This window comes from Peromyscus eremicus, chromosome 3 (genome assembly GCF_949786415.1).
Source record: "Peromyscus eremicus chromosome 3, PerEre_H2_v1, whole genome shotgun sequence".
Classification (NCBI taxonomy): domain Eukaryota; kingdom Metazoa; phylum Chordata; class Mammalia; order Rodentia; family Cricetidae; genus Peromyscus; species Peromyscus eremicus.
The window spans coordinates 135,294,929-135,310,920 of NC_081418.1; the positions used below are offsets into that span (position 1 = coordinate 135,294,929).

Below are 15,992 nucleotides of genomic sequence, written 5' to 3' on the forward strand. Positions count from 1 at the left end.
GCTGATGCCTCCTGGGTACCTGCAAAGCTCTGAAAGACCACTCTCAACGCTGAAATTATGCTAATAACCCCGAGCACTGGACAGAACCTGCAGGGTTTCCAGAACATTCCAGGGTACAGAGACCAAATAAGCTGCATTTACCCAGGGTCAGGAGCTTCCACACCAAGGTTGAGATGCTCCTATGAAGCAGGAAGGTCTGTGGTGACAAATTCTGTTCAAGAGGAGCAGGTGAGCTGAGGCCTTAAAGAAATGGTCACAGGGGCCTTGAGGGCCGGTTTGCATAACCTGGAGCTTAAAGTTCTGCCTAGCCCTCTGAGGAGCCTTGGTTTACCCATCACTTCACTTCCACACAGTTTGAAAGGAAGCAGGAAGGACCATGTCCCTATTGTCTGGGCTTTGGGTGCCCTCTTGTGGCGCAATATTGATTTTGGGTTTCTGCAGCATCTCATGCCCTCTCAAGTGCCTTCAAGGTCACTGCTATTAAAACAAAAGGGCAAGGGGATGAGGGCATAACTCAATGGGAGAGAGTGTTTGGCCTGAGTGCGCCGGCAGTCGGGAAAAATCTCTCCCACTAGCGTCCCCCGAGTAAACAGACAGAGACTTATATTACTTATAAACTGTATGGCTGTGGCAGGCTTCTTGCTATCTGTTCTTATATCTTAAATTAACCCATTTCTATAAATCTATACCTTGCCACATGGCTCACCGGTACCTTACATCATGCTTCTCCTCGTGGCGGTTGGCAGAGTCTCCCTCTGCCTCAGCCTTCCACCTCCCCGAATTCTCCTCTCTCCTATCCCGCCTACGCTATACTTCCTGCCTGGCTACTGGCCAATCAGCATTTTATTTATCAATCAATCAAAGCAACACATTTACAGCATCCCCAGCACAGCTTAAGACAGGTGTTGGGGTTTTTATTTAGGAAATGACGTATGGAGTACTGCAAGTAGGATTTGGGGAAGCTAGGGGTCTTCGGGGGCCTAGAACCCATACGGTTTTACATCTCCCTGTTCTAGGCCTCTGCTCCTATCAGTTTCTCAGGGTCTGATGCCCTCCAATAGATGTGCTGCCCTCTGAGGAGGTGGACAAGACATGTTTCAGTTCCCTAGAGAGGGAGGAAGGACACAGGGGTGAATTTCATCTCATGAGATAAGAGACATTAACCGCAGAGATGTGCAAAGAGGACCCGTATTAGGAAAGAGATGTTCCTTTTATGAAAATGCCAGAGAAAAACAGAGGCAGGTGCTATGTAATCTAAGCCAGAGACTGCCTCCATGTTGCCTGGTTTGTTGACTGACACAAAAGGCAGGCCACTCTGAAAGGACCTCCCAAGGCAATGCCTCTTGAACTCCATTTTGGCTAGATCTCAGGTGATTTGAAATGTCTGAGTTTAAAGAGGCAAAGTGAAGTATCTAATACTCTCTCACCGGCCAGGCTGACTTGCGTCTAGAAGACAACAAGGCACAGTTGATCTGTGTCCCTTCAACACACTTTTAAGGGGAATTCCTTTTGGTCAGGTACTATTCGAGAACTCAACAAATGCTCACTGAGTAAATGTTGGAATAGAGATTGTTGTAAGCCCTTACTGTTTCCTGTGTTTTCAGGAAAGCAATGAGAGGACCAGAGAGCTAAACTGCATTCATTCATTCATTCATTCATCTATTCAAGTTTAGTTATTACTTTCTGTGTGTGAGGAATTGGGTTTTGTATGTGAAATCAGAGGAGAAAGAGGAGGAGGACCATTGTGAATAGGGTAGAGAAAAAAATAACCAGAATGCAGTACATACAACAGTTTGAACAAAGGCTCTTCAGAAAGCAGAGGTAGGTTAGCAGGAAACAAAAGAACCTCTCCTTCCCCCCCCCCCCCCCCCCCCGCAAAAAAAAAACAGCACACAGCACACCACACACACACACACACACACACACACACACACACACACACGGGTCTCTATGTAGTTCAGGCTGGCCTTGAGCTTAGATTATCTAACTCAAACTTAGTTTTAAAAAATAATAACCTCATAATTTTCATTAAATAAGGTAAAAAAGAAATGGAGGAGAGGAAAAGGGTGGGGAACACAACCTGGGGGTCAGGGGATTCCTCATTTTGGGGGACAAGGCTTGGGGAGCCCCATTGTCTCAGCTCCACAGGCATGGCTCCATGGGGCACAGTGGTGCTATGGACTAGGGAAAGAAAAGGAGTGGACAGAATGGGTACCACCACTCAGCACACCTGGCCCTCCAGGAGCTCCCCTGCTGAGTGGGGAGAGGGGGTGTTCATTCATCCTGGGTAATACACTTAATGAGAAAGTGCATCTGTTTGCCCTGCAGGTAGAATATTTGAGTGGAGTATGAGCAGAGAGGTACGCAGAGCTGGGCCTTCATTGAGAGCTGCAAAACCAGAGGTGGAAAACAGCATTTTATGTGTTGTGTACACACGTGCAATTCTGAGCAGCCTGCAGTGAGGACTGGGCACTAGATCTTGCATAATGTGAGGAAGGATGAAGCACAAAGCTTGTGTCTATTAAAAGTGTCAGGTTTAGAACGGTCAGGGCGGTTCACACCTGCAATCCCAGCATGTGGAAGAAGCAGAACCTAGTTTAAGGCCAGCCTCGGCGGATCACCCAGCTCCTGCCATACTGTCTTCTTTCTCTTCCTGGACTCAAACTCCTAGTTTCAGATCTGGGCTATTTTGTGCCTGAAACCAGTCTTACATAGGTCTGGTTTGGAGAACTGGGTGCTGAATACCCTGTCTGCCCCTCACTAAAAGGTTTTCTCTCATGACACAGGCAGTGAATTTTTTACCATTACAACTAGGAAGCAGAATCAGCACCCTTGGCTCTTATGGCAGCCTGTGCTCACACCAGATGTTTGAGGGCTTCCTCATCAGGGCATAGTGCTGCCATTCTGTTTGAGTGCTCACCTATTTAAAGCAATTCTCAAAGTACTGAGAAGTAGAGGTACTTAGAAGCCAGGCCCCACAAGCCCTGGCCTCTGACAGCTAGGCAGCCAAGAGCACATCTTGACTTGTCTTTCTTGGGAAGTCTGCAGAGGCACAAACCTGTGCTGCTAGAGGGCAGGCAGATTTCCTACAGTCCTTTGAATAGGCACCACCTGCCTGAGAAAGGAGAAACTGAGGCCTGGAGACAGAAAAGAAGTTTGTTCGGCATCATCAGGAAAATGTAAAAGAACAGCCAAATCTGGAGACATTGGGTCTTCTGCTGGACTCAAGATACCTGGACCCTCTCACAGAAGTTTCATTTTGACCCAAAGAAGGCACCAGTCATTCTGGAAGATTCACGCCATCATATACATGGCTCATTTGTGCATCTAAGCATACCTACTGGTTGAGTAGGATGGAGCAACTGCATGTGGGTCTATGTGGTGTGGTACCAGAATCTTCTACACTGAGATATGGTCCTGGGCAGCCCTGGACTGACAAAGGGCCATCACCAAGAAAACTCATGGTTCTCGCATAAAAGAACCTACCAAGACCAGTGCTCAACACTTAATTCCATCCATACCAGGAACAAGGGCTCGATAGAGGGTGATCCGAGTACAACATGGGCCATGTGAGGGTAAGTCAACAGCAATCAACACCAGGGGAGGTAAGCTAATGATTCAGTGGGAATGAAGCATCCCACAGCCCAGGGACACACACCTGAGGCCCAGGGGGACCCCCTCCTAAGAAGCATCCAAGACACAGTCCATTTCTGTGCCACTCAAGCAGTACTTTAAGACACCTTATCCCGTTGTCCTTAGAACTTAAGACCGAACAGACAGACCTGTTTATCATTGTGTGCGTTTTCCCCAGAGAATTTTACTTGGGAAAGGCAGGTATCTGGAAAGGAATTTTGTTAGGAAGTACAGCACACAGGGAAGGAAATGTCTCAATATAGAAATTTTAATAAGTAAATATATCCTTTAGTTTCAATGGTGGGGAAGATGTACATGGATGGCTGCCAGCCAGACCCACACACTCAGTATTCTTCCCCTTCTTCTGCCTCTGCTTCCACGGAATCGACGCCCACCTCTTCATAATCCTTCTCCAGCGCTGCCAGGTCCTCCCGGGCCTCTGAGAACTCCCCTTCCTCCATGCCTTCTCCCACGTACCAGTGCACAAAGGCTCGCTTGGCGTACATGAGGTCAAACTTGTGGTCCAGGCGGGCCCAAGCCTCTGCGATGGCAGTGGTGTTGCTCAGCATGCACACGGCCCTCTGCACCTTGGCCAGGTCTCCCCCAGGGACCACGGTGGGGGGCTGGTAGTTAATACCCACCTGCCAGAGGAGGAGAAAATACAGTGAAGTTTATAATAACCTCAGAAATATGAGAGTTCACTAGAAATCGGGAACTGTGGACCTAGCTTAAACTGCAAATACTCATACTATACTTTGGGGAATGAATAATCACCTTCACAAAGCAATACGTATACAGATTTTAAAGTACTTACTTGAACCACTAATGGCCAAACTGGAAACAACACACGATACAACAAAGAATGAGAACCCTACCCAAGGTATAGTATGCTTAGTTAAAAGGAAACCAACTGAAATATTTGTATTTGTGTATACAAAACCCCTATGTAGCAGTGAACTCTAGCAAGGAGAACTCTTTGGAACTGAAGGATGATAAACCTTAGGAATGTGCAGGGGTAGTAACCTTCTTACACCCTGATGAACAGATGGCTGTTAGCAGCGGCTAGGAACACAGTCAGAATGGAGGACAGAGGCACATGGGTCCTTCTCTGATCAAGAAGTACACTCCCAATTTAAAAAGGATATCCTTTGCTCCTCAGCTGGCCTGTCAACCAACAACACTCATAAGAGGCATAATATGGGGCTGGAAGGGTGTCTCAGTGGTTAAGCGCACTGGCTGTTCTTCCAGAGGTCCTGAGTTCAATTCCCAGCAACCACAGGGTGGCTCACAACCATCTGTAATGAGATCTGGTGCCCTCTTCTGGCCAGCAGGGATACATGCAGACAGGACAGTACATAATTTTTTTTTTTTTTTTTTTGGTTTTTTCGAGACAGGGTTTCTCTGTGTAGCTTTGCGCCTTTCCTGGAACTCGCTTTTGGAGACCAGGCTGGCCTCAAACTCACAGAGATCCGCCTGCCTCTGCCTCCCAAGTGCTGGGATTAAAGGCATGTGCCACCACCGCCTGGCTACATAATAAATCTTAAAAAAAAAAAAAAAAAAAAAAGGTAAGAGGCATAATATATCTTGAACATGCCTCCTGTATTATAGGGACAAAAAGCCTTGGGGCAGAAAATTCAGCTTTCAGCCTTCCAGTTAACATTTTAGTATTATTTAAATATTATTATTAAAAATTATTAAAAATGTAAGTTAATAATATTTCAGCCTTCCTTTTAAATATTTTGTTATGTTTTTTATAATTTAAAGGCTCTAAAAATTATTTGAAAATCCCAAGCTGGCTGCAGACTATGTGGCCAGGGATGATCTTGAACTCACTCTAATGCTGGGATCAGAGGCATGTGCCAACCATGAATGTCCAGCTAAAACTCTATTTTTAAACATGGGAACTAGTATAGACCCAGCAATGGTTGCAGAAGACTGTGTGATAAACCACACTGAGGCCGACAAAGGGGCGAAGGGACTAAGAGGGTGCATCTGGTGCTGCAGACTCTCTGTAGGGACAGCCAACTCCTAACTGATGCTTCCCCACAGGCAGCTCTTCACTGCAGAACCCCAGGGTCAGCTGGGAGGAGCCTGGGCAAGGCACAGCACTCTCAGCACCTGTCAACAGACACGCCCTCCCTTGAAGTCCTTGTCTTCTTAGTGTCTCACTGATTGAGAAAAGTTCATCTGCTCAGGGTTTGGTAATTGATGGTTTAAGAAACAAGGATTGGGGCCAGGTGGCGGTGATGCACGCCTTTAATCCCAGCACTTGGAGGTAGAGGCAGGTAGATCTCTCTGAGTTTGAGGCCAGCCTGGTCCACAGAGTAAGTTCCATGACAGCCACCGTTACACAGAGAAACCCTGTTTCAGAAAACCAACCAAACAAGAATTAAGATTTGGCAATTGGTGGTTGTAAGAAAAAGAGTTCCCAGTATCATTTGGAAAGGTGTTAAGTCACTTAGCAACTTTACTTACTATACATGCTTTTTTTTGGAGCCCGACATGGAAAGGGGAATTCTCGCCCAAAGCTATGGCCCTGAGGCAGGAGCTGTTGCTTACTGGCAGATATAACTGTCACAGCACCCAATCCTACCTTAAATCCAGTTGGGCACCAATCAACAAATTGGATGGTGCGCTTTGTCTTGATGGTAGCAATAGCCGCATTGACATCTTTTGGGACCACATCCCCCCTGTACAACATGCAGCAGGCCATGTATTTGCCATGGCGAGGGTCACACTTGACCATCTGATTGGCTGGCTCGAAGCAAGCGTTGGTGATTTCTGCCACTGACAGCTGCTCATGGTATGCCTTCTCAGCTGAGATGACTGGGGCATAGGTTGCCAGTGGGAAGTGGATGCGAGGGTATGGCACCAGGTTGGTCTGGAATTCTGTTAAGTCCACATTCAGGGCCCCATCAAACCTCAAGGAGGCTGTGATGGATGACACGATCTGCCCGATCAGTCGATTGAGGTTGGTATATGTGGGACGTTCAATATCCAGGTTGCGCCGACAGATGTCATAGATGGCTTCATTATCCACCATGAAAGCACAATCAGAATGTTCCAGCGTTGTGTGTGTGGTCAAGATGGAGTTGTAGGGCTCTACAACGGCTGTGGAAACCTGGGGGGCTGGGTAAATGGCAAATTCCAGCTTGGACTTCTTGCCATAGTCCACTGAAAGCCGTTCCATAAGCAGAGATGCAAACCCAGACCCTGTGCCACCTCCAAAGCTGTGGAAGATGAGGAAGCCCTGCAGTCCTGTGCACAGATCTGCCTGTTGAAAAATCAGGGGATGTAAGCCAGTTCCTACAAAGCCACGCCCCCAACCTCCAAGCCTCACATTCAAGACTTCCATTTCCGCCAACTGATGCAAATTCAGACTGTCTACAACATGCACACTGCACTTTGACATAATGGCCTATGAATGCATCTCAGCTGAGGCTGTTTAGTAAGGTATTTTGGTAAACTCATGATAGATTCCTGATTCTAACAGATTTGTCAAAAATGACTGGGCTTGATAGTTTTATGTCAATTTGACACAAGGTAAAGTCGTCTGAGAGGAGGGAGCCTCAATTAAGAAAACACCTTCATAAGATAAGGCTACAGGCAAGTCTTCAGGACATTTTCTTAGTGATTGATTGGGGAGGGCCCACACCATTGTGGGTGGTGCTATCCCTGAGCTGGTAGGTCTGGGGTTTATAAGAAAGCAGGTTGAGCAAGCCAGTAAGCCGCCCCCCCCCCCATGGCCTCTGCATCAGCGCCTACCTCCAGGTTCCTGCCCTGACTTCATTTGATGAACACTGATGTGGAAGTGTAAGCCAAATAAACCCTTTCTTCCCCAAGATGCACTGGTCATGGTGTTTTATCACAGCAAGACAATGTCACCACCACCACCTATGCCGACTCTCTGGACCAGGACAACCACCACATGAAGCCTCCTCTGCAATCCTCTTACTAGTTTTCGGATCCGGTCCAGGACCAGGTCGACAATCTCCTTGCCAATGGTGTAATGACCTCTGGCATAATTATTGGCCGCATCCTCCTTCCCAGTGATCAGCTGCTCTGGGTGGAAAAGTTGCCTGTAGGTTCCAGTACGCACTTCATCTAGAGAGACCATATATCCTGTGAGTCTTTCGGGCAAAGGACATTCAATTCCACTGCACATGTGTGTCAACAGCGTCTCCTAGTTTTTGATTATACATAAACCACATACAACCCTTTCAGTGTCTCACCCAACAGTCACAAGCACACGTCTGTGTAGCTTGTCTACTCTGCAGAGATTTCAGTGGCTTTTCCTGACACTCCCACTCTCCCAGGAGAGCCTCCACCCAGAGCCCAGGCACCTACCGACCACAGTGGGCTCCAGGTCCACAAACACTGCTCTGGGCACATGCTTGCCAGCTCCGGTTTCACTGAAGAATGTGTTGAATGAATCATCCCCGCCACCAATGGTTTTGTCGCTTGGCATCTGCCCGTCAGGCTGAATACCATGTTCAAGGCAGTACAGTTCCCAGCAGGCATTGCCAATCTGGACACCTGCCTGCCCCACGTGGATAGAGATACACTCTCGCTGGAATCCAGAACAGACATGACATTCATTCAACGGAAATGGACATACCAGCATAATTTTATGTAGTGCCACAGTGTCTATTTCCAAACTTTATTCACAAGGAAGCTCAGGCACTCCTTTTATCTCTATTAAAACTGACTGCTGGGGCTGGAGAAATGGCTCAGTGATTAAGAGCACTGTGGATTGCTCTTCCAGAGGACTGGGGTTCAATTCCCAGCATCTACATGGCAGCTCACAACTATCTGTAACTCTAAGATCTGACACCCTCACATACATGTAGGCACAACACCAATGCAAATAAATAAATAAAAATAAATGAATTACAAAACTAAACAAACCCCACACACACACACAAACCCAAGAAAACTGAGTGCCATCAGGTATGCTTGCACAGGCCCATAATCCCAGTACCCAGAAGGAAAGATTAAGTAGAGTTCAAGTCCAACCTTATCCCAAGACAAACATACACACATTTACACACAGATCAAACAGCGTGGTCTGCTCTAAACTTGTCCTATTTTGATATGTAGTTTCATTGACCCTGGCTGGCCTCAAACTAGTGGCAATCCTCTTGCCTCAGCTTCTCAAGTGCTAGGATAACAGATGAAAACAATCACACCAGGCTAACCATACTATTAAGTAGCACTTAGCCCCAGGGCATAAATGTTTCTCACTCTTCAAAAATATGCTTAAGACTTGGAAAACCAGGCAATGTCAACAATTTAGCTCATTAGGGAGAGTCACAGTAACTCCCTAAAAATCTATCAGGTTTTAACTGTGGCCCAACTAAAGGATAAGATAAAGTCCAGTAAGGAAAAACAACAGGTCCCAGATCACCCAGCCTGGACAGTCACTGTCTTCTATCTGCCCATCTAGATCAACCCTTTTAATCACTCTCCATGCCATTCCGAGTACCAGGAAGTTGACTCATGTTCACCACATCTGAGCATTGCCATCCCTATTGCCTCATAACTCCTGAGTTAATATTCTTCACAGAGATACCATCCTTAGAGCAATCTCTCTTCCCTTCAGGTCTAGGAACGTAACACTTCCAGATGTTGTTAAGTACTGAGATACTGCACTATCCTGTAGTTGTTAGTTTTTATACTCTTTTAGTCTTTGCTCTTTTGGGGGGCCACCACCTAGCTCCCAAATAAACCACAGAGGCTTATTCTTAATTATAAATGCCCTGCCTTTAGCTTGGCTGGTTTCTTGCCAGCTTCTCTTAATTTATCCTACCTACCTTTTGCCTCTGGGCTTTTTCCTTTTCTTACTTCTGTAAATCTTACTTTCACTCTTACTCTGTGGCTGGCTGGCCCCTAGCCTTCCTTCCTCTCTCGTTCCTGCTTTTCCTCCCAGATTTCTCCTTACATTTATCCTCTCTCCTGCCAGCCCCACCTATCCTTTCTCCTGCCTAGCTATTAGTCTAGTAAAGAGCTGAATGCCCATCAGGTGTTTTAGACAGGCACAGTAACACAGCTTCACAGAGTTAAAACAAATGCAATATAAAAGAATGCAACACATCTTTGCATTATTAAATGTTCCATAGCATAAACAAATGTAACACATCCTAATTTTCTACAATATCATCTGATTTTTTCCCCTTTATTTAAAATTTTTAAGGCCAGGACTGGCTCTATAGCCCAGGCTGGACTGGGAACTGAAATCTTTCTGCCTCAGCATACAGATACTAGGATTATAAATATGTGCCATCATCATCTGACTTATGGGTTTCTTTAGTTCTACATTTATAAACTGTATGTTTGATTCTACCCAACTAATCAGTTATAAATGGAATAGCATTTATAACTACAGGACCTAACTTCACTTAGCAACTACTTGTTCAGTTTTAAACAAGTTATCCCCACAAATATCTAGAGATCAAATGAAATTTGCAAGATGTCACATGACATACTCTACATCAGGAGCATCCTACCTATGGCCCATGGGCCAAACATGAACCAGGATAGCTATAAATGTGGATATAAACTTATTGAGAAAATAGTTTTTTGTAAATCATGGGTTATGGAGCATAATTTCACTGATAACACAGGGCCTTGTGCTTGCTAAACCCCCAACCCCCCCGGACTCGGCCACTGAGCTAAATCCCCAATCCCCAGAGGGCACTCCCGTTGCAAGGACCAGAGTTTGGTTCCCAGGCTCACAACTGCCTCTGACTCCAGCTCCTGGGTCTTCAATGCCCTCTTCTGGCCTCTCTGGGAAATTGCACTCACGAACACATAACCTCTCACAGGCATACACGCACAACAATTTCAATCAAAGGAAAAAAAATACTTAAAATAGGTTTTTAGTTTTGTTTTTTTTCGTAAGTTCTTGTAGCCCATGCCGGCCTCAAATTTGCTCAGACTAGTCTTGAAATCTAATCTTCCTGTCTCAGCCCACTTAGCACTTAGCACACATCTCAGATTTACTTTCTAATGTGAACAAACTATCCTACTTAACCACAGAACATAAAAAACAGCCGTAGCCACAAACCAAGAAGTTCTTTGGGAAGCTGGGTGAAGCTGGTGGCAAACTCTTGGCGATCCCCACACGGAGGAGGCAGAGGGCGGGCCTACCAGTTCAAGGCCATCTCCCGACAGAGAGTCCACCACAACACGGGCTAGGAGACTGTCTTGAAATCCCAAACAAAGGCTCTTTGGGTTCAGTAACTTTCACTTTCCTACGGCGAACATTAGGCTAGAAAGCTTGGTAGCTTCTAGAATATTCCGGAATTAATGCCACAATTGTTCTCTCAGTCAAGGGCACTGGTATCAGAAAACAAAATCCCTCTCCAAAAGCCAATCTGCTACCCTCTTTGGTTGTATTTTTTTGAGACTGAAGTCCTAGGAGGCTGGGACTCCAGACGGGAACTTCATCCCACCATCCTGGATCTTCACAGCGAGCTGGGACACGGTGCATCTGGCTCGCACTGGCTCGCACTGGCTCGCACTGGCTCGCACTGGCTCGCACTGGCTCGCACTGGCGTTGTGAGGAGCCAGGAGGAACCTGCGGCCTCCCGGGCTGCTATGCCTTCGCTCGCCCTCGCAGGAGCCCGGGCTGTGAGGAAGCCCCCGACTCCGAGGGGACGGCGGTCTCCGTGCCGTGGGGCCCACCCTCAGAGGCCCCGGGCCCCGCCGCTCCGGTCCGAGCCCCGGCGCCCCGGGCCCGGCCTGCTCTCACCATCCTGAACTCCGCAGACCAGCTCAGCCGCCGGCTCAGCCGTTCCTCAGCACCGGTCCTCAACCGCCTCTCGCCAGCCTCTGGTCTGCGCGCTCAACGGTCCGGGCCGGATGCGGATGCGGGTGCGCGGGGGCTCATTGGCCCCGAGAGCCTCAGGGGGCGGGACTAGACCCCACGTCCCACCTACGATTGGATGTGGGCTCAATTTGCAGGGCTAGCACGTTCTGATTGGACGGGGCTTTGGCGGGAAGGCTCTGGAGTGGCTGGAGGGGCACGAGCATCTGGAGGTTGGGGGTGTCTGCGGACACGTCGGGTGCAGCCGTGCGCGCTCAGCATCCCTCGGTCCTCCCGGGCCTCCGCTCCCCTCTCCCCGCACCGCCCTACCTCACCTGGAGCCGAAGAGCTCTCCAGCTGCGCCAGGGAGGCCGCCAGATCGCGCTTCCTCAGGGCGCCTGTCCTGCGTTAGGACCCAGCGCCCTTCTGGAAGTCTGTGCGAACAGTCACCTATTCCGACAGTATTTTCGGAGGGAGAGGGTGTTGAAAGCCTTTGGCTATGCAGCTCAGGGGGCCTCGGAGTCTTTGTAGCCCAGGCTGGCACAAATTGAAGCGCTGTCTCAGCGTGCCTCAGAGCTGGCTGTAGATAGGCACAGTGCGCCGTGGGGATCAGACCTCCCATCAATCTGCAGTTTTGGGGAAACACAATTTAGTCGACACACCTGTATTTCCTCAGGATATCTAACTGCACGTAACTGAATTGTAGGCTGTGTCATGCTGTGCCTTTTTTTTTTTTTTTTGTCATGGTCTTATGTATCCCACCTTGGTCTTGACTGCCCCTGTAACCAAGAATGGATTTGAACTTCTGATCCTCTGGTCTCTACCCTCTGAGTGCCGGGATTGCAGGCATGCATCTCAAAACCAGCATTAGAGAGACAAGGGTGGTGTGTGTGTGTCGGGGGGAACGGGGGTCGGGGTGGTGGTGAGAGACGACATACCCACATCTTTGAGGATGCTTGGCAAGAACTCTACCAGATCCAGCTACAACCCTAGCCCCCAATGTTGTGAGTTTTGTTTTGTTTTTTTCCTTTTTTTTTTTTTTTCTCCCGAGACAAGGTTTCTCCGTGTAGCTTTGGAGCCTGTCCTGGATCTCGCTCTGTAGACCAGGCTGGCCTTGAACTCACAGAGATCCGCTGCCTCTGCCTCCCAGGTGCTGGGTCTAAAGGCGAGCGCTACCACCGCCCGGCCCAATGCTGTTTTTAAGAAACATTGGTGTTTCTGATTATAAAATTAACACATTCGGAGTAGAAAGTGTGGGAAGGGCAGAAATAAATTGGAAAACCAACAACTTTTAAAGCCAGAGTGTCATTTCAGCTGTTTGTCTTTCATCCCTGTGTGTATACATTTGTTACTTTTTTAAAATTTGGTTTTCAGAGACAGGGCTTCTCTGTGTAGCCCTGGCTGTCTTGGAATTTGATCTGTAGAGCAGGCTGGCCTTGAACTCACAGAGATCTGCCTGCCTCTGTCTCCTGAGTGCTGGAATTAAATGCTGGAATTAAAGGTGTGCACTACCACTGCCCAGCTACATTTATGATTTTTTTGTAACTAGGATCAAACAATAAACATTTTTAACAATATCTTTTGCTGCAATTTAAATTTTTATTTTTATTTTTTATGTGCATTGGTGTTTTGCCTGCATGTATGTCTGTGTTAGGGTGTCAGGTCCCCTAGAACTGAAGTTATAGACAGTTGTAAGCTGCCATGTGGGTGCCGGAAATTGAATCTGGGTCCTCTGGAAGAGCAGTCAGTGTTCTTAACCACCGAGCCATCTCTCCAGCTCTCTTGCTGCAGTTTTATTGTTGGGTATCTGATTTGGTCTCTATGCATTTGAAAACTGGTTGATTTATATCCCTATCACAATGAATAAATATATCCCTTCATGTATGTCGGTTTCAGCATACAGAATGCACCCTCAGCTACCAATTACAGCTGCAATGAGCAATAGTGTGGAGAGAGAGAGACAGCCTGCTGGCTTTGTTAGAATTCTGTCTCCGGGGAGCCGGCGGAAAGGGAGGCTCTGTTGAAGAGAAGCCCCTGGCTCCTGGTTTATTGTGCTTGCCACCAGCTTCAGACTTCTCATCTCAGTAGTTCCTGTAGAATACTATGGGTGAAGACAGCTGTAGTCTGCGTGGGTCTTCCTTTCCTGGGTATCCTGAAGGCTGAATCTACTATGCACTTCCTGTAATCTGCTGGCTCAACTTGACTTTGGTCTATGGTGTCTATGTGGGCAATTTCAGCAGTTTTCCATGTTTCAAACATAATTTTAAAAACAACTTTCTTGAGATTGAATTATCTTAGTCTATAATTTACTGTCTTAGTGTGTGTGATTGCATTAATTCAGGAACTTCTGGGCTCAGTCTGTGCTCCTCCTCCGGTCTCCTGAGTAGCTGGGACTACAGGTGTGCCACCATGCCACACTTGTTATTTATTTAGTTTGGGTGTGTGTCTGTCATGATGAGGAAGCTATGGCTGCAGGATTTATTTATTTATTTATTATATTTTGTGAGTCAGGGTCCCATGTATCCAGGCTGGCCTTGAACTTGTTGTACGGCCTGGGGTAGTCTAAAACTTTCGATCCTCTTGCATCAACCTCCCAATTACTAATAATATAAAGCTGTGTAACTATGCTCAGTTTATGTGGTGCTGGCATCAAACCCAGTCTGTCTTGCATGGCAGGCAAGCATTCTCCTATCTGACCTATGTTCTGGGTCAGTAGGCACTCATTTTTCCAGGTGTCCTAGCTAGCTTTAACTGTCAACTTAACACAGCCTTGAGTTACCTGAGAAGGGAATCTCAATTTAGGGATTGCTAGATCAGATGGGTGGGGGATTATCTTGATGGATGACTGATGTAGAAGGGCTCCACCCTATAGCACAAATCCTAATCAGTCTTAATAATAAAAACCCAGAGCCAGATATGGGGGTAAATGCTGAAAGATCCGTAAAGCAGAGCAACCAGCCTCTAGAGAGACTTCTTAACTCTACCAAGTCCTCAGCCTGAAAGGGCCAAGCTCCTGTCTCCACCTGCCTTATCACTTCCTCTCTCTGCCCAGCCATATTTTCTCCTCCCAAATGCTGGGATGAAAGGTGTGTGCCACCACTGCCTGGCCTCTAGTGGCTAGCTCCACACTCTGATCTCCAGGCAAGGTTTCTTTGTGAGAGCACAAACATTGCCCACTGTGGGCAGCACTGTTTCCTGGACAGGTGGTCCTGGACTGTGTAAGGAAATCTAGCTAAGCAAAGTGTGAGCAAGCCCAGTGAGGAGCTTTCTTTCTTCCCAGTCTCTGCTTCAAGTTCTTGCCCGACTTCCCTCAGCAATGGCCTGTGACCCGGAAGTATAAGCCAAATAAATCATTTCCTCCTATTGTTTTTGGTCATGCTGTTTGTCGCAGCAGTAGAGTGAACACGTGCATCTCTGGTTAATTCTGTAGACAGATGAGTCAATCTACTGGACCAAAGTATATGGGCAGGTTTCTGACTAGTGAATAATGAGAAGTTACCTTCCAAAAATGATGTTACATTTTGCCTTTTGAAAGAAGAGTTGGAGATTGCCAGATGCAAGTGTTAGTTATTATTATGCAGTGGCGCTGTGTTATTCATTAAGCGGCGCTGTTTACCGTGCAAGAAAACCCTTGAGGCACAACAAAACCCACTAAGAGTTTATTAAGAGAAGGAACAGAGGGAAGTGTGCTTAGGCCTATGGAGATAGTCATGCAAGGAGAGAGAGGGAGAAGAAGAGGCGGGAAGAGTCTGTGACCCACTTCTTATGGATTCCCCTGCACATGTGCATATGGGCTTAAGTAGCTACGCCAGGCATGTGCATAGATTATGTGACCACGCAGGGCATGGATCACGTAGGACTTAAGGCCCCAGGATAACTAAACCTCTTGCTTGGCTACTGGACAGCACATGTGCGGTCATGTAGCTGGGGGAGTGGACAGGAATTCCAACAGCAAGTCAATTTGTGTTTTGTCTACCAAGGTCACCAGAACCTTGAATGTCCCCGCAAGGACCCCTCTAGAGCTTCTGCAAGCCCAGTTGTTGCTGGCTCCAGAAGAGCCTGGTCGACGAATCTCCAAGTCAGAAGGATCCTGGTTCTGCAAGGCCTCGTATGGTTGTAAGGACTTGTGGAGGTCCTTGCAAATGTCACAGCTGAGAGTGAAATGATCTGCAGAGAGGCAGGAATGAAACTCTGTTCAGCACCACTTTAGTTAGCTAGGCTGGTTCAAACTTCTGGAGTCTGACTTCTGAGTGATTTATTTTTTACATATTTAAACACAGTAAAACTTTGGGGGAAGCTTCCTCGTGACAATTATCACAACAAAGCTTAAAGAATCTGATTACACTGAAATTCTCTTGCCAAGTACATGTCTTTTGCTAAGCACCTGTGACCTCTTCCACAAGAATGGGTTCCATTGACTAAAAAACAATACTCAGGGTAAGAGCTTAGGGAGAAAGAGTTTGTGCTAAAGATTTATTTATTTTATGAGTGTTCTATCTGCATGTACTACTTTATGCCATAAGAGGGCATCAGATCCTGCTATAGATGGTTG

The 15,992-nt window shown here is 47.1% G+C and overlaps 1 protein-coding gene across 1 annotated transcript; it reads right to left on the bottom strand.

Moving 5' to 3' along the window:
* Positions 1–3,883: 3,883 nt before the first annotated feature.
* Positions 3,884–11,411, bottom strand: LOC131907412 (tubulin alpha-3 chain). The gene is made up of 5 exons (XM_059258627.1): positions 11,387–11,411; positions 7,981–8,203; positions 7,589–7,737; positions 6,227–6,907; positions 3,884–4,274 (listed from the first exon to the last, which is right to left on the bottom strand). The coding sequence occupies exons 1-5, from the start codon at positions 11,387–11,389 to the stop codon at positions 3,978–3,980; spliced, it is 1,353 nt and encodes a 450-aa protein (XP_059114610.1). The 5' UTR covers positions 11,390–11,411; the 3' UTR covers positions 3,884–3,977.
* Positions 11,412–15,992: the final 4,581 nt, after the last annotated feature.

Bases quoted from the DNA above. Each gene is read 5' to 3' on its own strand.
- LOC131907412 (XM_059258627.1), bottom strand. The intron at 7,738-7,980 runs GTAGGTGCCTGG...TGGTCTCTCTAG, and splicing joins CCTGGAGCCCACTGTGGTCG to ATGAAGTGCGTACTGGAACC. The intron at 6,908-7,588 runs GTAAGAGGATTG...ATTTTTCAACAG, and splicing joins TGGACCGGATCCGAAAACTA to GCAGATCTGTGCACAGGACT.